Below are 19,908 nucleotides of genomic sequence, written 5' to 3'. Positions count from 1 at the left end.
AATATTGAATAACTATATATGTTAATTGTGAGGCATATGACACGAATGATTGATGATATATGAATTTAATTTGAATCTGATAATAACAGAAGACATAACACAGCATAAAGACATCGCAGGTCAGAAAACCATTAGGCCAATGCCAACACCCATAACCCATGTAGCTATATTATCCCTATCCCCATACCGTGATGACCCAACATGCATCGTAATGAGACGTAACAAAGACTAAGGGAAGACGGTATATATACACAAGGGCTTCGTAAACCAACAAGAGTCCGAAACAGAAGGAAGGAGAAAAATAAGAGTCATAACGGGGATGACTCGGAAAGGTCTAATTCCTGCGATTCCAGCATTGTTAGTATTTAAATACGTTTCATATACGCAGCAGGTGACAAGACTCACATAAAAGTAATCATCATCTCCCCCTTGACCTTTGCCTTCAAGACCGACGCAAGCTCAACATCCAGATCCACTTGGATCTTCACTTTCTTTGACTTTGAGTCTTTGGTGTTGGACGCATCAGGCGTAGGTGTATCGGTGTTGCTGTTGACTCCATTGAAAACTTGCTTGAGGGTGTGGAGTACTCCATTTGCTTCAACTGGTGCAGGCCCGTTAGTACTGTCGTTGGAGCCAGCCGCAGTTGATGTCGGAGGCTGGGTTTCGTTTCCGGTAGTTTCATCCACTTGAACACCGTCAAGCATGCTCGGGGCCTCCTGCTCTTGAGCGGTGTGTTTGTCTGCCTTGGCTTTCTTCTTTTTTGCAGTTTTCTTCGGCACTGTCGGTTTACCTGCAGAAGCTGCTCCGTCTTCAACTGGGTCTTCCCCATTCACACTAGCACCGACGTTACCGGCCTTCGAGTTAAGCGGTTCAGAGTTACCTATTTGAACTGCTGATTCATCTGCTACCTTTGCCTTCACAGCCTTCTTCTTTGGCTTTATCTTCTTAGGTTTGGTCTCTTCTCGAGGAAGGGATTCGTCTCGGTGATACCAGCCCGTTTGCGTGCCGTTACCCCATCCGTCATCTACAAATCCATCATCTCGAGCCGGTGGAGATGGCCATATATCTTGTAGCGGAGCGGTTGAGGGAGCACTCTTGGTTTTCTTCCGATCCTTAGATTTTGCCTTGGGTTTGGTGGATGCGTCGGAGCCTGGCATCGGGGCGTCCTGCTCAACGGTGGCATTAGGGTCAACATTCTCAATATCAAGCTGTATCGTATCTTTGTCGGCGGACACTGAAGTCGGGACGCCACCGTTGTCGTTCAAATCGCCATCGACTGCGGCCTGGGCCAATTTCTTTGCTGCCTTCTTTTCCTTCCAGTAGCCGGTGCGGCCCTTCTTCTTCTTCGCTGCGTTTGGCGACGATGCGGTATTGGATGACGCTGCCTGGTACTCCCGGTCTTGGATTGCGCTCCAGCTATTGTCCTGTTGAGAATCCATCTCCTCCTGGTGCGTTTTGACCCCGTCGTTGGTATCGAAGGTCGACGACTCGCGCGTACCGCCGTCCACAGAGTTCACAGTCATAGCTCTCACCGTTGCTGTTCAAGGTGGCCAGGAAGCGGCTTGTATGCTCTGAATGTCCGTATCACTCTCCACGCTGCCCTCTGTCTTCCTCTCACTGCCGCGATGCGACTCAGCTGTCGTTGCTTTATCGATCGCTTCGTCGCTCTTTTTTTTCTCTTGTTTTTTATTATTTTTTCCCATCTAAAAAATTTGTTTTGATGACATAAGCTCGGAACAAGTGGGTCAGGTGGATCCTTCCCCGTTTGAGCCTAAAATTAGGGCTTAAGGAAGAGAAGGCATAAAGGTATAAAGGAGAAGCAGTTGAAAGCGACGAGAAGGTGGCAAAGGGACGGAGGGCAGACGTAGTGGAGGATAGCAATGGATACCTTGTGCCTGGTCCAGGGCAGGAAAAGAAAAGCAGCCAGGAGATAACATGGTCGAGTAGATGGAGGCGTAACTGAGATATCTGGTATCTTTGACCTAGGTTCTAGGAGGGCTAGACATATAATATAGGGCACATATATATGCTTGAGGGCTGCGGTCTGAACCTAGATCTTGAGATCAGGAGGAGCCGGTCGGCTTTAGGAAAACTTGAGGATCTTGGGAAACTTGACGGGCCTGTGAGGTTATTTATAGGGGCGTCGATTCGTCATCAGGGGCATCAGTCCGGGATATAACATTTTGGTTTGTCTTTTCCATGGTTGAGTATATGGAAGAAAACCATGAGAAATTAGGCGGCCAGTGGCTATCCCATATATTCCTGAGAGACCAGGAATTTCTTCTTTAAGAATCTCAGGATATTTTCTTTCCTTCGCGAGCTTTGACCACAGGAAAGTCGAGGGAGTCTAGGGGAAGCTTAAGGAAGAGATGCTTGTTCGTCCATGTCACTTGTCCCTCGGCGAAGCCTTCAGAGTAGGCTGGCGGTGGCGGCGGATCAGTGATCTTGGTGACCAGGTATGCCGTTGACGCCTCTGCAATGCCATAGAGCAAGACTCCCAACACGGGGATGCGAATCATCAGGTAGAACCCAACTGCAAATCCAAACAGCACTCCATTTCTGTCGAGGAACCACCGTCGTTTCTGATCAGCAGTGAATTTGACTCGGCTGAAGTACGGCTCAAGCTAGGTAGAGTTGTTAGTATACAAGTAACTGACCGTGCAAGAATAGGCACTCGAAGCTTACCAACTCTCTCATCAAGCTGCGAGAGGCAAAGTAACTCTGCAGAAAGACAATCAGATACTTCTTAGGCAGTACTAGACCGGTGCCAAAGACCACAGCCGCTGGCCCTAGACCAACAGCCTTGTTGAAGGTATAGAAACTTGCACATGGAAGGACGAAGTGGCCGACTAAGGGGAGGTGTGAGAGAATGTAGACTGCCAGCGCCATGCCGGTTCGTTTTCCGTAGCGAATGGCGAAGGCCTTTAGAGGCGCAAGGCTTGATTTTTTACCATGAGACATGCCGCCTTTGGAGTACATCCGCAGGTTATCATAGTACATTGGCCGTAGTGTCGTCGGGTCATCGTCCTTGTGCTTCCGCGTATAGGTTATATCAACCCAGCGTAATGACTCCATGAACCTGTTAAGGAAATGTAATAAGTCAACTCCGTCTACTGACCATACCAAGGAAACAGGATTATGCATACATATTGTCCAGGGTTGGCGTGATATACCGCATCAGGGTCATGAGGAAAAATGGCACCTGAAGGACGTAGTTGGACACGAAGTCCAGAGTCCCGATCACTTTATCGTCCCACACAGCATTCTCTAGGTCAATAGCCCAGGAGAGAAGCCATATCACCAGCTTGACAGCCACGATCTGGCGGTCATCTTGTTGTTAGCCATGGCTGGCGGTCGAGAGCGGGCAGACAGATTACTGCGTACCGGGATCGCAACGACGAGGTGGATGGCTATCCCGCTGCAGACAGAGAGGGCAGCCTGTTTATAGTGCTCCGACTTGAAGAGCTCCGGGTTCTGCAGCGCCCTGTGTGCTGTAGTTATTACCATGCAGTCAGCGAGTCTGGTGGTGGCATCAACTGCTCCGTCCGGCTTGGAGAGACCTACCGCCCACGAGCGTCAGCTGCGCGCCCCGCAGGATGGCATTGGGTTCGAACTTGGGCATCTCGATGGCCTGTATATGCGTGTCTCCTCCGTCGAGTGTTGATCGCGGTCGTCGATGTCGCTGTTGGCGTTTTGGTGGCTGGCGGTGCCTCTACGTCACACTAACTAGTCAGTTTAGTTGGTGGACTGGTGACTAGTTAGTTAGTTGGCTAACTATCTATGAGGTGGAGAGCAAAAGCCGACAACTTTGAAACATCGACAACTCCTCTTCACATGCGGCGCGCGATGTAAGAGCGAGGACCTTGGATTTGTTTACCTTCATCTGCTTCTACTTACGCTCCTTTTGGTTTCTTTGCTCGCTCTTTTCGTCTGTCTTTCGTTGGCTGTCGCTCTCTCTCCCACTCCGCCATGGCCGAATCGCCATTCCCCCTGCGCCGCTCCTCGACCATCCCCCGGACCAGAGCCGTCTCGACAGGCAGATATAGCCTGGGAGCGCATGAGCTCTCGACCAGCGGCCCCTCTCCTGCAGACGAGATCCTCTACTCCAGCCCCTCGGCGAAGATTTTCAAGTTCGAGCTGCCAAATTCCTCCTCGTCCTCCCCTATCCTCCCGGACCTCGACTACCCTGTGGACGCCATAGAAACGCTCCCGTGGGAGCTGCCGACAGAGAGACTGGCCTCCATCGGCCCGCTGAAGATAGAGACCGTTGCGGGCTCGGCTACATTTCTGAAATCCGGCAGCGTGGTGTACCCTTTACTCAAGAACAGCCAGTGCTGGTGTGTGGACCAGGTCTCTAGATTCGTCTTCAGGATACGGAAACTCACCTATTATCGCGTCGAGCTCCCTGGGGAGACGGAGGAGGATAAGAGCCGGGTCGAGAGCTTCAAAGAGGTCCTGTCCGGGATTATCAGATATGAAATCACTCCTTGTCCGTTTAAACGTGGGTTCTCCGTGGTCCTGCCGGAGGAAGCAAAAACACCCAAGAAGAAGAAAGCATGGCAGCCAAAACTACAGCCCATGCCTCCCTTTCCACCGCTGAATCTCCCTACTGATGTGCCCTTGGCTGCCTCGCGTGATCTGGAATCAAATGGCGGGCCCGTACTTGATGTGCGCAAAGCCACTTCTCGGGAACAGGACCAGGACCAGGATACGGGGAATGACCCGTCTGTGGCCACTGATGGAGAAGATTTTTTGTTTGTACCGGATAATATGCAGTCGGACGGTTCTACAGTGACTCCCCCTCCTCAAGCCTTCCAGTCTTTGGTCGCCAAATTCCAGCAGTTGCAAGATGCAAGCCCCGCGGAGGAAAAAGAACACCAGGAGTATATGGATGACAGCGAGCGGATGTCTAGCTTAGGGTCCTTCCATACATGTGAAATGGATGATTCCATTTCCCCTTCGGATACCCAATACTCGGACCCTCCGTCTCCATGGAATGAAGGGACTACTGCTGCACCTTCTTTGGCACATGGAGAAGATACCTCAGACCAATCTCCGTCTATTCCAGAATCCGACCCCTTTATTGATTCAGATGACAATAATATGAGCCAAATACCAAGAGAATTTCTGTCTACAGATCTACATTCAACTCCTACACAACCTAGCTTCGACAGACACGGATCAATCTACCTTTCATCCGAAGAAGGCGTTGACGTCAACGAACCCAGCTCTGATCTCCGTCAACGCCTTCGTAGCAACCGGAAGCGTGATCTATCGCCGCTCCCACCGCCATCTACTCTATACTATCCCTCTGCGCGGTCTCCCGCCAACCATCTCACCCACACAATCATGAAGAAGACATGCACCTATGTCCTCGGCCCACCAGTCCAGTTCCTCATGCTTCTCCTACGTCTTGCTGCAAAGGTGGCTGCTACCAGACCATCTCCTACTTCCCCTGACTTACCGGACCCATACTCTGACCAGGATGACATTGGTGATCTAAGTGAAGACGACTTTGGCATACCCATCCCCTATACCTCCTCACTTAAGCAGGTGAACTCGAATTCACTAAGCGTCTACGATTCTTTGGACGAGGCAGATTAGACCTCATTGCATTCTGTTTTGTTTAGGCTGTACTTGTACCTCTTGTGTCCTACTTTTTTTTCGCTCTTTCTTTCGGTCCATCTAGCGTGTTGTGTGGGCGGTAATGACGGCTTAGGGTTTCAGGCACCATATGCAACATCTACTTGCATTAATGACATTTTTTTTAGCATTTATCGGGAGGTGGTTTACTTTTTTTTCTCGGCCATAGCTGTACAGGGATCTTACTGGACGTACAAGACGTCTCGCTCGTTCGCATTTATTTTCCTGCAGCATTCTTGATATACCAGCCATTATTGAATACCATTTCATTTGTTGAAACTGATCCGTTGTTTCCCGTATATCTCTATGTCCCAGTACGCAGTAGGAGACCCCATCTAACGCCAAACAATGCATATATATCCCAAGAGCAAAAAGCTCTTCCTCAGCTCAACAAGACATACCACTAGCACGTGGCCGTCCTTTAACTAGGCTCCCTGCTCCTATTTCTTTCCCTTAGCCTTGCCTTTCTTCTTTGCGCTGCGGTCCCTCTTCTTCAAGCCCACCATGCCGGCCTTGCATATCTCTGCATACCGGCGATAAAATGCCTCTATCTCTTCTGGTTTCACGACCGTGGAAGCCTTGACTTTCGAATCTTTGTGTCTTCCGTTTGATGCCCGAATTAAGATCATTGGCGGATTCGACACTGTAGATTGTGATTCATCTTTACTTGTAGTTTCTGACTGGAGACGTTTCTGTGTAAGGAACACCGAGCCGCGGGACGAGGCCGACTGCTTGACGAGGAGGGACTCGAGGAAGGAGAGGAACTATAGCCGATACGCCATTAGCTATCTGGGCCATCTAAAGCACCCTTTGTATCGTGGGGTATATTTCGTCCTGTATCCATACCTCGTCGTTAGGGAGGTGGGGTTTCGACATTGTTGCGCCGATGTGTAGCTGTCAATGAGGTCCCAGTAAACGTATCCAAGGGAGATAGATTCTTTGCAAGGACCCAGGTATATATTCAGGCCCGCAAGCAGGTAATAATAATGACTGTAAGAAAGGCAAAGTTGTCTCTTCTTCTTCCTTGGTTGTTTCTTTGCTTTTCGGGCTTTTTTTTCGCAGCAAAAAGTGTGGACGATTTAAGGTTTAGTGGCATGACGCTTGGGCCACATCATAATTTTTGAAGAAAAGAAAAAAAAAAAAAGGTCGAGATGTTGAAGACTTAAGGAATGAGATGACGAGGACGACGAGACCGCGATGCGTCGACCGGAGATAAATACCACGCGGCTCCCAAAGCAGCTGCGCGAGGAGCTGGGACTGAAGGACAGCCGGGACAGTGGGAGGCCCAACAGAGGGCGAGGGAAGCCTCTGAGCAGGAAAGAAAGGCGAAAGGAAGAACGCTCACAGAAGAAACAGCATCACCAGCAGCCACGCAAGCTGGTGCAACGACATGTACGAGATGACCAGGACCGGGACCGGGACCCCGGTACAGAAGCGTCTTCAGATGATGATGCTGGTGACAGAGAGCTACGAACGACTATACCAGCGAAGCCGGAACCCAAATCTATTCTGAAGAAGCGCAAGCGAAGTGATGAAGCTCAGGGTACAAAGAAGAATGACGACGCGGACGTTGCCCTTCCTGAGCGCAAAATTCCACGGGCAGTTCGGGAGAAGCTTGAGGAGGACGACAGGGAGATAGCTCGGCTGGAGAAGGCCTTGGGGTTGAAGGGGAAGAAGAAGCTTCCGAAATCTTTTGAAGAAGACGGACTAGCTGAGATACTGGGTGATCTGGGAGGATACGGTTCCGAGTCAGACCAGAAGAGGGGCAAGCAAGACGGCGAAGAATGGCTACAGAGCAAGAGGAGAAAAGCTCAGGCTCAGGCGCAGGCTGATATGAGTCTCGACGAAGACTCAGGCAATGATTTCGATTCGGACAGTGGGGAGGATGAAACAGATGAAGACGATGAAGGTTTGCTGGATGAACTAGAGGAGGATGATGAGAGCAGCGAAGAGGGCAGCATGGACGAATTCGAAGGCTTCGATGACGAACCTGAGCAGCCACCCAAACGAATAAAAGAGAACCCATATGTTGCCCCTGTAGCTCCCTCCAGCAAAGACCAACCGAAGTACATCCCGCCATCGCTACGAGTGGCTGCAGCAACAGAATCCGAAGCTCTCATTCGTGTTCGTCGTCAATTGCAGGGCCAGCTCAACAAGCTATCAGAAGCCAACCTGATATCCATTCTCTCTGAGATCGAAAAGATATATCAAGACCACCCGCGCAAAATAGTTACAACCACTCTAATAGACCTATTGCTTGCTTCGGTAGCTGATAGGAGCACCCTTAATGACACCTTTGTCATCCTCCACGCTGCCTTTATATCTGCGGTGTATAAGGTAATTGGAATGGATTTTGGAGCAGAGCTTGTACAGCGCGTCGTGGAAAAGTTCGATGAAATATATGAGGATAAAAACTCCAGTGATCATGCCTCTAAGAGCAAGATATTGTCAAACCTGATGTCTTTGCTATCACATCTATATAATTTTCATGTTATTGGAAGCAGTCTAGCGTTTGATTATATTCGTCTCTTACTCACGGAGATCAATGAGTTGAACACTGAACTGCTTCTGAAAATTATCAAGAGTAAGTAATACCCCGTATGCTAGAGCCCCTTGTCATATATTGATACTAATTCCAACCACAGGTTCTGGATCTCAGCTGAGGCAAGATGACCCTTCCTCGCTAAAGGATATTGTAATGCTCGTTCAGCCAGCAGTAGCTCGGGTTGGCGAGGCGGCATTATCAGTCCGCACGAAATTCATGATTGAAATAATCACCGATCTTAAAAACAACCGCCTAAAAACTGGCATTGCCGGTACAGCACTGGCTTCCGAGCACATCACCAAGATGCGGAAGGTTCTTGGGACCCTGAACAACAGGAACCTCAGAGCTAGCGAGCCGCTCAGAATCAGTCGAGCAGATATTCATAATTCATCTAAGACAGGGAAATGGTGGCTTGTTGGTGCAAGCTGGAAGGACCCTTCAATGACCGATGACCATAGCAATGACCCCAGTGCAGGCCGTGATGCAACTATGACAGACACTTTGGATGTCGATATCACCGGAGGAGAAGTTGACTTAGGTCAACTTGCCAGAGCTCATCGCATGAATACTGACGTTCGACGATCGATATTTGTCGCAATAATGTCGGCAACCGACTGTCGAGATGCATATCTCCGGCTGACCAAACTCCGTTTAAAACGAAATCAGGAGACCGAAATTCCTCGCGTGTTGATGCATTGCGCAACCGAGGAGGAAGCGCATAACCCTTACTACACGTTGATAGCACGAAAGCTATGTGGCGAGAAGAGAATGAGAATGGCGTTTATGTTCTCTCTTTGGGATATCTTTAAGAAGATGGGAGAGCGAGGCCACTCGGAGGAGGACGACGATTTTAGTGGCATCGACGCCGAAGATGAGGAAAATGCACTCAGCACGAGAGCAATATTCAACCTAGCGAACATGTTTGCCAGGTTAATTGCAGAGGGTAGTTTGTCTTTAGGCATCCTTAAAATCCTCGATTTCCCGTACTTGCAGCCGAAAACAAAGACATTTGTGGAGATTCTTCTCATAACAGTCATGACACAATCGCAGCAGAAATCACACAAAAAGCATAAGAACAAAGACAACGCCGACGATGGGTATGACGAGAAGGCTCTAGTGACTATTTTCATGAAAACGTCTGAGACACCGCAAGTGGTTGCAGGGCTCAGATATTTTATCCGCAAAGTCGTTACCAAGTCTGACGTAGTGACTTCGAAACGGGATAAGAAGTTGGTGAAATGGGCATGCAAAACTGCCCTTGATACATTGAGTATCGTTGCGGAAGGAGGTTCAATGGCTTAGAATAGATACCCCAGTTCATTCATGTATAAAAAGTTTGAAGATAATTGAGCGGATTTAAATTTCCTCATCTTTGGTTCAATTGAATATATAAATCGGTTAAAGAACGGAGAGTCTTCACATCACTCCCAATGGCTCGATGGTCCGTACCGGGAAGATAATCCATCCCATCCCGGAGTAACAAGAAGCTTTCCCATCCAGCATTAATGGCTCCTTGGTAATCATCACCATGGTCGTCTCCTATATGAATACGTCTCCACCCGCCGTCTACCTGAGACGCAGGGTCTGTTACCGACAAATGCTCTTTGGCTCTGGTTTTCGCAACATCAAATATATGGCGATGGGGCTTTTCTTCTCCTGCCTCATAACTCGTCACTATAAAGTCAACATCGTTCAACTGAGTCCCACCCGTAGGAATAGATGATGATGCACGAGGTAGCAATTCTCCGCTATCTGCCCATGCATTCCCAACTGACAACCCCAGCGAGTTCAGGATCGGGGATACCCTGTCGTCGGAGTTGGAGACCACACCAACAATGACATTCTGTACATCGCCGTCTCTAAGGCAGCCGGCTCTCTTCCTTTCCTGCAGCTCTTTCTTCCAGGAATGTAGGCGGCTGAAGAAACTTTCCACATCTTCAAATAAAGTATATCCTTCCTTGCTCTCAAATCTTCGAAGGAGCTGAGATACCAATGAGTCCGGGACCTCTTGTACAGCTCTTGTTTCTGAAACGCCTTCTAATTCGTTTTTGCCTGTGTGAACTCGTGCAAAACAACCCCTTATGACATTTGCCCACCATTCTCTAGGGCCACCAAATCCTGGTGTGTTTCTCCCATAATTGGGCCTTGAGGCAGTTTCTCGTTTAAAAGCAACCTTGAATGCCGCTTGTACTGATTCTGGGGTGACATTTTGGGATATGAAACCTGCAGCCTTTGCAATCTCAGTGTACTGCAGCGCGACGTGTTGCCTAGGGTGAAATATCGTGTTAAACGCATCTAACGTCAAAAGAAGTGTCCGAGGGCGAGGACGAAGTGTTGCCGTCATTGCAATTGCAGTATGTTTGATAATGGCCTTGTAGCATTTTCATATTGGATTTCTCCTTGATCTCCTGAATCGGTGATTTGGAGTTGGATTGTTCGGGTTTTGCCAAGAACCTCGGCTGATGCGCAGAGCCTCATCTTTAATTGAACATCAACCGCGTTTCCGCGTAGCCTGCTTGACTTGTTTCGTTTCATCAACGAATCCGGCCGCATTTGGTGCGATGGAACCCGAGACGAATGAGCTGATTTGCCTGATACCTGGAGGATTGGCTTAGAAAGCAATATATCATGCCATATGAATGTATGTTTGTTGTGGCGCGTTGGAACATGGACTTCGTTGACTTCTCCAGCAGACACCAGCAAGAGCGCGTCAAAAGCCGGAGGAAGATGAATATCCTGAATACCCCAACAGGACTCGTCCTCCGCAACAAGTATCCAGAACTCCGCGATTCCATTTGGGGCCGCCGTCGTCCCAGAGCAGTGTTCAATTCGCGTCAACTCCCCGTTTCCTATTTGGGGGCAATAGTAGCCAGTCACGACGTCCGGCGGTAGTTGATGAGATCGATAAGGATGATCAGGAGGGTATTCATGGGTTGAAAAGATCGTCCGCCATCTTTCATGGTGAAGTGATTGAGGATTCGGAGTCGGAACCGGAACCCATAAACAATGGTGGAAGCATTTCGTCAGGGTCAGGAGACAATCTCAGCAACCAAAAACCGACAATTGGAAATGCTTATAGTAGTGATGATGAAATGCTCCTCCCTCTTTCTCCCACTCGTCCAAAAATCAAACGGCAAAGGCAACTTTCCCGGGCTTCCTCTATAGAAGGTGGTCCCGAAGCTAAGAGGACGGTTCCTGGTGGCGATGATATCGTGTCTTCTCTAGGGAGCTCACCTCCCGCCTTTGTGGAAGATTCTAGGAGCCCACTCTCAGAGCTAAATGAACAGGAAATTCTTACACCTGCTCGAAAGGAGCTGTCGCGTGGGCAAGTGCCATCTAGTCATCCTCGATTTGTCGTTAACAAATGGCAAATCAATACCCCCATACCAGGAAAATTAAACTATTCTCAAGCTCCCCATCACGGGGAGCCAGGAGCCTATGCATCTACACCACGACAGAAACCCCGTTTTGTTCTGCCATCTACCCCAGAAGCGGGACATGGTAAGAAGAGAGCGGGCCCTGTGACGAGCCCAAGTCCATTCTCTCCGCTCGCACGTCGCCCAAGGCGAGGGCGTGGTGGCTCTTTAGCGAAGCCGGATTTTACTCCCAATGGAATGGCGACACAAGTTCGAAACTGGATACTGGAAATCGGGGCCAGACGCCAAGCAGGTGGCCAGCCATCATCATTGCCGGCTGCGCTATTTTCTTCCGCCTATCCAATTACCAGTGATAATGACACTAGCCCAAGCCAGATTAATGTCCAAGACAAATACTGCCTTAATACGAAAGTTAGAGGAGTGAAATATTCAACTACGCGTTCTGCTCGAGGAGCCGGGCACCCAGCTCCATATATACTCTGCAGTTATGGGGAAGATAAAACCCCTTTAGCTCAAATGCTGCTTTTTAACCCCCCTCTAAGAGCCCCTCCATCAACTGTATCTGCCTCTAACATCATCCGGGACGGCAGCTCCATTGGTATTAGAAATGGCCTGGCATGGGAGATCGAGATCGATACGCTTACTACTACCGGAAGTGAGCATTCCGGTAAAGATGACTCTGATATTGTCAAAAAATCATCCCGGCCCTGCTGGGTCGGAATTGAGTGGGATATTCTGGTCTGAATGAAGGCAAGGGGGAAAAAAATATTTACTACACCATCTAATAAGCTATGCCTAAACATACCATAGAGCCGCTCAATGCCTAACCACCATCCGTTGACTCCTGCCCTACATTATGATCAAACCCAAAGCAAATACATACATACGCCCATTAATGAAGGAAATTTTCATCACTCCCATTCACTTGGCCTTGAACCTAGCAGCCCGCTTAGCCCACCTCCCATATTCATCCGTTGGGCAATCAAATTGGAAGAGCTAGAGCTCTTCAGTCCCTTCTTGAGCTGTAGTTCTCTTTCCTTTTCTCGTGCCGCAGCATAGTAATTCACTGCACCCTTTCTGCTACCCTGAACCCCAGCAGACTCCGTAACCACAACGGAAGAGCCGGAGCTGGTGGACGTTGAAGATTTTGTTGTTGCAACCGACAGACCTGAGGATGACCGTCTTTGCAGGAAAGGAGGAAGCTTGAATTCGGGCCCAGCACTGTTCATGCTGGAGTGGAAAGCAAGCTTACTTCCCGAAGCTGCATTAGATGATGCCTGACGTCGAAGTGCGAGACGGTCAACCACCTTTCCTCTTTGTCGGTGGGGCTGAGCAGCATTATCAACCGAGCCTGTCCTGTCCTGTTTGCCGGTCTGCAAAGCCCCTCCGTCATCGATGAAATCGGCCTCTTCAATACCACCGGAATGATCAGGTTGTGCTGCTTCATCATGTGGCATCACATTGCTTGACAGAGGAACAGCTGATGAAGCATCTGTGTTAGGACCATCAAGTACGAAGGACACGGTTTCGCGTATTTCAGCAAGAGTCAGGGGTTTCTTCATGCTTGCTTTACGGGCCAGCTTTCGGGATTTCACCGGTATTCGGTTTAGTGAGTCGGCAGCAGCAGCGTCAAAAGGTCGTTTTCTAGTAGCTGATTCACCGTCCTTTTGGCTACTATCATTGCTGTTGTTGTTGCTCCCCTGGGAAGCAACGTAATTGTCGGTATCTTCGCCTTCTTCCAGGAAATCTGAGTCATTATCGAAGTCCATATCCTCGATAGTTCTCATGAAAGCTGCCTTCTTCGGGTCCTCTGCGATTTTACCAATCTTCTCATCTGCAAGCAGAGCCTTTCGCATTTTCATAAACTCTCTTCTCTTTGCCGCTCGACGTCGAGAGATACGTTCATCGTCCGAATCTGACAAATCCAAAGCATCGCCAACGCGTTTTCTGCGCAATGCTCCAGTAGTGATATCTTTCATGAGTTTATTCACCTGGAACTCATCTTGCTCACGTTCGTGGTGACTGCACATGTGTTAGCTTCCGAAATGAATTGAAAAATGGTTGGCACCTTCGAATACATACGCGTTCATAGCAGCCAGTTCTTTCTCATCCACCACCTCTCCACTATTATCATTGATCATTTGTCTGTCAAACTCGTCTTCTGATCCAGAGTCCTCGTCACTTGCACCTCCAAGCCCTGCATATTCATCGTCGGATTCCTCGGCTGCTTCTTCAACCATCTCTTTTGCCTTGCTCTTATCCTTTATAAATGGCTTACTTGCCTTATTTTTCATTAACTTGAAGGCATCAACGTTGGTATGGGGCTGGTCGTCATCACCAGCAACGGTTCCCTGGTGAGCATTGCCGCGCCTAAGTCGTTTCCTTTCTTTTCTATGGTCGCCATCCTGGTTGGAGGTTATCACAGACCCAGCTAGAGTAGATGGCGTGGGTCGGAAACGTTTCGCTTGATCAAATGGGGACATGACAAATCCATCGTCTTGAGTTGGCTCTGGCAGCTGTGAATATTCTGTGTAAGTTTTGGTACTGGGCGAATCGATTGCTGGAGTATTGTGTTCTGGAAATCCGGCAAATATATCAAGAGTTCCGCTCTCCTGGCCCTGGGTTTCAGGAGCGAAACCCTGAGAGTCTGAATCGAATAGGTCGGCTACAGGAAGATCTATGCCAGGCATCTTGCGTAGCTGTGCTAAAGAGTCCTCCTGGGAATCTTCCTGACTGTTTCCCAGGGTTGCAGCGAAGGCTTGGGATAGTCCTATAAGCGGAGTCGTTGGTTGTCCAATATCGGGTATCTTTGGTTTGGGGGTGGCAGTCACTTGCATCTCGACAGGCTTCTCATCCTCGTCATCGCTGACTACGAGCTTTGCCCTGTTTCTTTGCCGCAAGCTCAACTTGCTACAATCCTGTGTTTCACCCTCTTCATCTTCATCAGCGCTTTCTTCAGCTTGGTTATCGAGGAACTTTGTATTCTGCTCCTTATCCTCATCTTCATCACAGCCATCATCACTGTCCATAGTTTCCTGCTCTTCTTCCGAGCGCTCTGAATTTTCACTCTCAGAGTCCTCTTCAGCGTCCTCGACATATTCTTCCTCTTCATCACTGGCAATGTCATCCACGCCTTCGCTATTTGACTTTGCAGCAGCCCGCTTGGAGGCAGCCTTTTCTTGTTTTGCAATCTGGTCCGCCTCTTCTCTAGCCTTCTCTACCAAATCTTCAACCTCCTCCTCACCACGGACGCGCTCTTCTGCGGTTTGGATGATGACGCCTTTAGCCCGAAGTGCTGCAAGTTTTTCCTCTCGTTGCTGCGCAGCTTGTTCCCTAGCCTTCCGAAGTAGGATGTCATCAAGGTCTCCTTGTGTCATAGGCTGTGGTTTCCGACTAGACTGCAGTTGGGCCAATGCTTTCAATGTGCGGAGTGAGTTTGATAATTTGTGAGACTTTTGGGTTGTGACATTCTCGAAGAGCGCTAAACGGCGAGCCTGGTGTGGGGATGTAACAACCTCGAGATCTGAGTCTGAGTCGTGTCGCTGGTTTTGTGCAATAGTTTCTGGAGATAATCGAACTTGTATTTTTCTCCCGGGTTTCGTCACCTTTGGGACATTTGGTATGGCAACGGGTTTTCCTTTCAAACATTGCCGTTCAGTGGTTTCTTGTTGAGGTATCTCAGACTCATTACTTTTAGTCAGTAAATCATCAATTGTGATTTCCATGTCCTCTTTCAGAAGGTTTTCTGAGTTCGGGGCCGTTTCATCAATAGCAGCAGGCTTGTCTCCTTGATCCTTCTGTAGTGTTTCCCTGAGAGGGGAGGTCGGAGGTGTAGAGTGCAACGCTTCCGCATCCGAAGTTTGGGCGGGGGTATCAGAACAAGAGCCGCTGTTAGAAGGAGCAGACACGGGCTTCTTGTTAAATCGGGCCAAGAAGCTCTCAATGGTTATCTTCTTCTTGGTCGTAGCCTCGTGTGCTAATTGCATGTTCCGAGCTATCCGCTGCGTCTCACGGTTCATCTCAAGCAATGCCTTCTTACTAGCCTTTCTCATGGGCCGTGGCTGTTGGGTAAGCCGCTGGACAGCTTCATCGTCTTCATCATCTTCATCTTCTCCATCCCCATCTGTATCTAACTCCATACTTCTCTGCTCCCTCTCTTGCTCCTTTGCAAGTTTTTCCTGCTCCAGCTGCTTAAGCTTCATGCGCTTCTCATTGACAAGAGACTGGAGACAGGAAACTGGAGGTGAAGCTACTGAAATGGCTGCATCACGTTGTGTCGTCTTCGCGGGGCTAGGTGACTCCATTGGAACAAACAATGGTGACGGTGATCGTGATGGGGCATCATTTCGTAAGTGAGAGGGGGAACGAGATTCCCTTGCTTGTGTGGTTCGTCCTTTTCTTCCAAAGGCCACGACATCATCATCCTCCGATTCCGGTCCAGAATCCAACCCAAACATTTCCTTGTTTGATGATATATCTTTCGATGTATCTCGTGATGTTGTTATACTCTTGCTCTCAGGCAATGTTGATTCTTTAGAGTATGCGCTCGCCAGCATTCTAGCAGCTAATCTTCCCCTTGGTGCAACTGGCAGTTGATCCTCCTGGTCATCTTCGCTGTCCTCATCCATCTCATTAGCAGGACGGTCGGGATTGGGTCGCGCGAATGGTTTCGATGTAGCATTATCCGGCTCCGAATCCGAGTCGAACGCGGCAAGCATAGCTTTAATCTTTCGTCTAGGGGTCATAGAAGCCGGTGAGCTGCCATGATGGTTGCCGGAGCCCTCAGTGCTCTTCTGGGTATTGCTTGGAGTGCCGGAGCGCGTCGAGCGCGGCGAGGCGGTGGCCATAACTGGGGATATGAGTGTAAACTAGTATAAAATCATAGACGGCGAGTCCAGTAAACGGATTTTATTCTGTCCCAAAATGATATTTGACTTGTGAAGAAAGAGGATAAAAAGAAGAAGCTGGAGAATCGTGTTAATGCTTGATATCAGTTTTGATAGTCGCGCGTCTCTAGAATTAGATTTGGCCCGCTTTACACGTAGAGACGCGAAGAACCAATTAACGACGCGCTTTTGCTGAGTAATCCTAAAGTCAAAATGTAGCGGATAAATGTTTATACGAGTGTGGATTAGTAAGCATTGCAAACTCAGCAAACAGGGCAAACAAGTCAAACACAACCGTATCAAGAGCATCAAAAGCTGAGAGAATGAAACACCTAATGAATGAACCGCATGCTTGTCATTAGAATATTGTAGCTAAAAGTACAGTAATGCTTTGAGTCGTACAGTTTGGCCATGATTCAGAATCATTCTGGGCCCTTGGGATTCCAGCGGAGCTTTGGCGCAGATGGCCGAAGGACCAGCTCTGGCTCTTTTGGCTTGGGGGATTTCGGGTAACATCTGTCGAGATGAGCCTGGAGGTCTCGTTCCATAACTTCTGCGGCTCGATCACCGTAGTGGTACATGTAGAACTCTGAGTTGCTCCTGGTTATAGTCTGTGTAATCATTTTGAGAGTTTCAGCATGGAGGTTTTCCTTGTCCTCTAACCGTTTCTTCTCTGCCGCAGCTTCAGCTTCAATCTTTTGTTTCTTCGTCTGAGACTCTTCTGAAGATGCAGAAATTCTCTTCCGGGTAGCTTCTATCAGTTTTAGCCGTCTTTCCTTGGCTGCAAGATATTTCAGAGAGTGGCTCAGTCCCTGGTGACTATTTGATACAACATCCAGCGGTGGAACATTGAAGAAAAGAACTCGCCCTTGGTCGTCTTGCTGGAACTGGTCACGTATTTCCTTTGGAATTGATTGGTCCAGGCCGTCACGGAGATGGAAGGTTTCTACACTGCGCGGTGCATTGGGGTTGTAAACGGGTGGAGGGATGCTCGCTTGAGGCAAGCGGCTTCCTTGGTATGAAGGGAAGTTATGCGGTGCTGAGTATGGCTGTGCAGGCTGGGGAGCATGGTATGGAGGCTGGGGTGTTTGTGGATGAACTGGCATGTTACGGTTGTTGTGAGCGACTGGGTACATCGGCATATTTGGTCGTGCTGGGTGATATGGGTGTGGCCCTCCTGGCATCATGGGAGGTTGAGGGGAAGTAGCAAGGTGGGCCGCATGAGGCATACGGCCAGGAATGTGTGGAATAGAGTTATGTCGAACATGATCTTGGCCGGGCATAGGCTGCATCGGCGTATGAGGCTGAACCATAGAAGGTGGCCTCGGAATTGGTAAGGAAGCAGGCGGCTGAAGCTGCAGTGGAGGTGGTGAAGGTGTTGGCTCTGGGGGAGGAGACTCCTAAAGAACGGGTCAGTAAACATGTTACACCATGCAGAACGTGTATTAGGCGGCTAGCTACTCACATTCTCATCGCGTGGACGGCAATGGACAGCTCCCACGATAGGCGGCGCATTCTCGGCACCCCAGGTAGGCTTTGGGAGGTCATCCGTTTCCTTTGCGTCTTCTTTGAGGAGATGTCTGATAGGACTCGGAATCTTCTTGATCTTCCGAGGGGCATCAAACAGTTCCATCTCGTAGTCCTTCTCGCGTACCTCGTCAGGCAGGCAGCTGGCCCATGTTTTGATCTTGTTGAGTTTGTGCTTTTCTTCATTGTATCTGGCTTCACACACATAAACCTCTTTGTTGAGCGGTAGGTCCCGTGGGCGTCCACGGTTGTAGCGCGTGAAGAACATAACAAAGCATCTATCAACAACTTCGTCTATCCGGTGGTCTCGGTACTGGCCAGTCTTGACAACTTCATTGGGGTAGAAGTGCTTCTCGAAGTGATGGACGGTTTGCTCGGGTCGGTAGTACCAGCAGGCATTGATCCATTTTTCACCCTCAGGGTCTTGCCAGGTCCGATACAGCTGGGCTACAATGGGTTTCGTCGCATCGTTTGGATTTTGAAGATGAACCCAATCACCAACCCGCCAGACCTCGTCCTTGTATGTAATGCCATTAGGCAATGGTAGACGACCGTCTTCCATCAGGTATTCACTGTCCGCCTTGTTCTTCTCCTGTTCGGCAAGCCTATGTGCCTCTCGATGCAGATCAACGGCATCTCGGTATATCTGGCTCTCAGGAAGGTTATAGGCCTTCGCGTTGTTGAACATGACATCGACATCCCTCATGAAGTGGTCAACGGAGGTGTACTTTTTGCGTTTTGACTTTCTCTTGATAAGATCGATAGCAAGAGGCTCTTTAATCTCAACGTAGTAGTCTGGATACGCCGATTTATCCGGAAGACGTTCAAAATGGCGAACCTTCATCTGTCCGCTGCTGTCTTTCAGTTTACGGATTCCCTTGAGAACGGCTTTGATCCGAGCTTCCATAGGGGTATCAACACGTGGGGGGCGGCCTCGTCTCTTGCGTCCATCAGCATCAGCTCCCTTGTGAAGGTCGTTCACTCCACTTTCGCGTTTTGAGCTAAGACGAGGTCTGCCTTTACGTTTTCGACGTGGAGCTTCATCGTCCGAATCTTCGGCTTCTTCATCTTCTTCATCTTCTTCCTCTTCTTCTTCCTCCTCCTCAGCAGGGAGAGGGTCAGCCTCCGGGATTTCTCCAAGGTCAGGAAGTTGAGCCGTTTCGGGGGAGATTATTTCTTGTTCTGCGAGCTTTTGGAACTCGGATATCATAACATCCTGTCAAAGGGAAAAAATTCAAGATTTAGCATGGTTACTTGCTGTAGAGCTAGGAAGGAACAGCATACTTTGATAATAAGCGCGTCCTCGTAAGCCATGGATTTCGGGCGATTGTATGTTTGCGCATTATGTGGGATCTGTACGGCAGGTGTTAGCATCACCTACTATGGCTAACCCCAGAGGCGAGGTTGTTCTCTTACCAAAGCGCAGTCCCTGACAAACTCCGCGAAATGAGTATAGACTTTGGATTTGATCTTCTGTTTCAACACGCTCAGGGCCATCGGTTCCTTGATCACGTCGTAGTAATCGGGTACGTTGCGCTTGTTAACACTCCGATGGAAAAGTCTCGAAGGATCATGGCCGCTGTTTCCAACGAAGTCAGCTTGAGAACAAGACGGGAACGGGCATAGGCACGATCGCATAGACATACTCTGGCTCCCTATAGTTGTATAGGCTTATAAGAACGTCCGACATAGCCCTCCATTGCACGAGCGTGACTTGGCTGGCAGGCGCATCGGCGGCCTTGGAGCTCTCGATCGATTCGACTACCCCAGGAGTCTCAGCTGCCGGCTCCTGCGCAGCCTCCCGCAGCTGATTCTCGATGCTGGCAGCACCGCCAGAGCTATCTTCCGCCATAGCTAGACGTGTTCTCAGCGTAGTAAAGCCCGCGACGACGAGCTACCTGAACAAAGCGAGTCAGTCAAGTCGCAGTGG

The 19,908-nt window shown here is 49.3% G+C and overlaps 9 protein-coding genes across 9 annotated transcripts; 3 read left to right on the top strand and 6 right to left on the bottom strand.

Moving 5' to 3' along the window:
* Positions 1–401: 401 nt before the first annotated feature.
* Positions 402–1,523, bottom strand: ARB_02507 (uncharacterized protein; the record flags this gene model as incomplete). The annotated part of the gene is made up of 1 exon (XM_003011179.1): positions 402–1,523. One exon carries the CDS (start codon positions 1,521–1,523, stop codon positions 402–404), a length of 1,122 nt encoding a protein of 373 aa, XP_003011225.1.
* A 771-nt stretch (positions 1,524–2,294) lies between these two features.
* ARB_02506 (uncharacterized protein) lies at positions 2,295–3,507 on the bottom strand (the record flags this gene model as incomplete). The annotated part of the gene is made up of 4 exons (XM_003011178.1): positions 2,295–2,624; positions 2,686–3,079; positions 3,147–3,319; positions 3,385–3,507. 4 exons carry the CDS (start codon positions 3,505–3,507, stop codon positions 2,295–2,297), a joined length of 1,020 nt encoding a protein of 339 aa, XP_003011224.1.
* Positions 3,508–3,969: 462 nt separating this feature from the next.
* Positions 3,970–5,604, top strand: ARB_02505 (uncharacterized protein; the record flags this gene model as incomplete). Its single annotated transcript, XM_003011177.1, has 1 exon — positions 3,970–5,604. The coding sequence occupies one exon, from the start codon at positions 3,970–3,972 to the stop codon at positions 5,602–5,604; it is 1,635 nt and encodes a 544-aa protein (XP_003011223.1).
* A 479-nt stretch (positions 5,605–6,083) lies between these two features.
* Positions 6,084–6,519, bottom strand: ARB_02504 (uncharacterized protein; the record flags this gene model as incomplete). Its single annotated transcript, XM_003011176.1, has 2 exons — positions 6,084–6,407; positions 6,490–6,519. 2 exons carry the CDS (start codon positions 6,517–6,519, stop codon positions 6,084–6,086), a joined length of 354 nt encoding a protein of 117 aa, XP_003011222.1.
* A 321-nt stretch (positions 6,520–6,840) lies between these two features.
* On the top strand, positions 6,841–9,490 carry ARB_02503 (uncharacterized protein; the record flags this gene model as incomplete). Its single annotated transcript, XM_003011175.1, has 2 exons — positions 6,841–8,227; positions 8,289–9,490. The coding sequence occupies 2 exons, from the start codon at positions 6,841–6,843 to the stop codon at positions 9,488–9,490; spliced, it is 2,589 nt and encodes an 862-aa protein (XP_003011221.1).
* A 64-nt stretch (positions 9,491–9,554) lies between these two features.
* On the bottom strand, positions 9,555–10,532 carry ARB_02502 (uncharacterized protein; the record flags this gene model as incomplete). The annotated part of the gene is made up of 1 exon (XM_003011174.1): positions 9,555–10,532. One exon carries the CDS (start codon positions 10,530–10,532, stop codon positions 9,555–9,557), a length of 978 nt encoding a protein of 325 aa, XP_003011220.1.
* A 323-nt stretch (positions 10,533–10,855) lies between these two features.
* ARB_02501 (uncharacterized protein) lies at positions 10,856–12,309 on the top strand (the record flags this gene model as incomplete). Its single annotated transcript, XM_003011173.1, has 2 exons — positions 10,856–10,959; positions 11,055–12,309. The coding sequence occupies 2 exons, from the start codon at positions 10,856–10,858 to the stop codon at positions 12,307–12,309; spliced, it is 1,359 nt and encodes a 452-aa protein (XP_003011219.1).
* Positions 12,310–12,476: 167 nt separating this feature from the next.
* ARB_02500 (uncharacterized protein) lies at positions 12,477–16,412 on the bottom strand (the record flags this gene model as incomplete). The annotated part of the gene is made up of 2 exons (XM_003011172.1): positions 12,477–13,587; positions 13,648–16,412. The coding sequence occupies 2 exons, from the start codon at positions 16,410–16,412 to the stop codon at positions 12,477–12,479; spliced, it is 3,876 nt and encodes a 1,291-aa protein (XP_003011218.1).
* Positions 16,413–16,873: 461 nt separating this feature from the next.
* Positions 16,874–19,830, bottom strand: ARB_02499 (uncharacterized protein; the record flags this gene model as incomplete). The annotated part of the gene is made up of 5 exons (XM_003011171.1): positions 16,874–17,851; positions 17,917–19,194; positions 19,263–19,331; positions 19,395–19,557; positions 19,625–19,830. 5 exons carry the CDS (start codon positions 19,828–19,830, stop codon positions 16,874–16,876), a joined length of 2,694 nt encoding a protein of 897 aa, XP_003011217.1.
* Positions 19,831–19,908: the final 78 nt, after the last annotated feature.

The sequence above is a fragment of the Trichophyton benhamiae genome (assembly GCF_000151125.1).
Source record: "Trichophyton benhamiae CBS 112371 chromosome Unknown contig00209.0, whole genome shotgun sequence".
Classification (NCBI taxonomy): Eukaryota; Fungi; Ascomycota; class Eurotiomycetes; order Onygenales; family Arthrodermataceae; genus Trichophyton; species Trichophyton benhamiae.
This window is presented reverse-complemented; position numbering and strand designations above follow the sequence as displayed.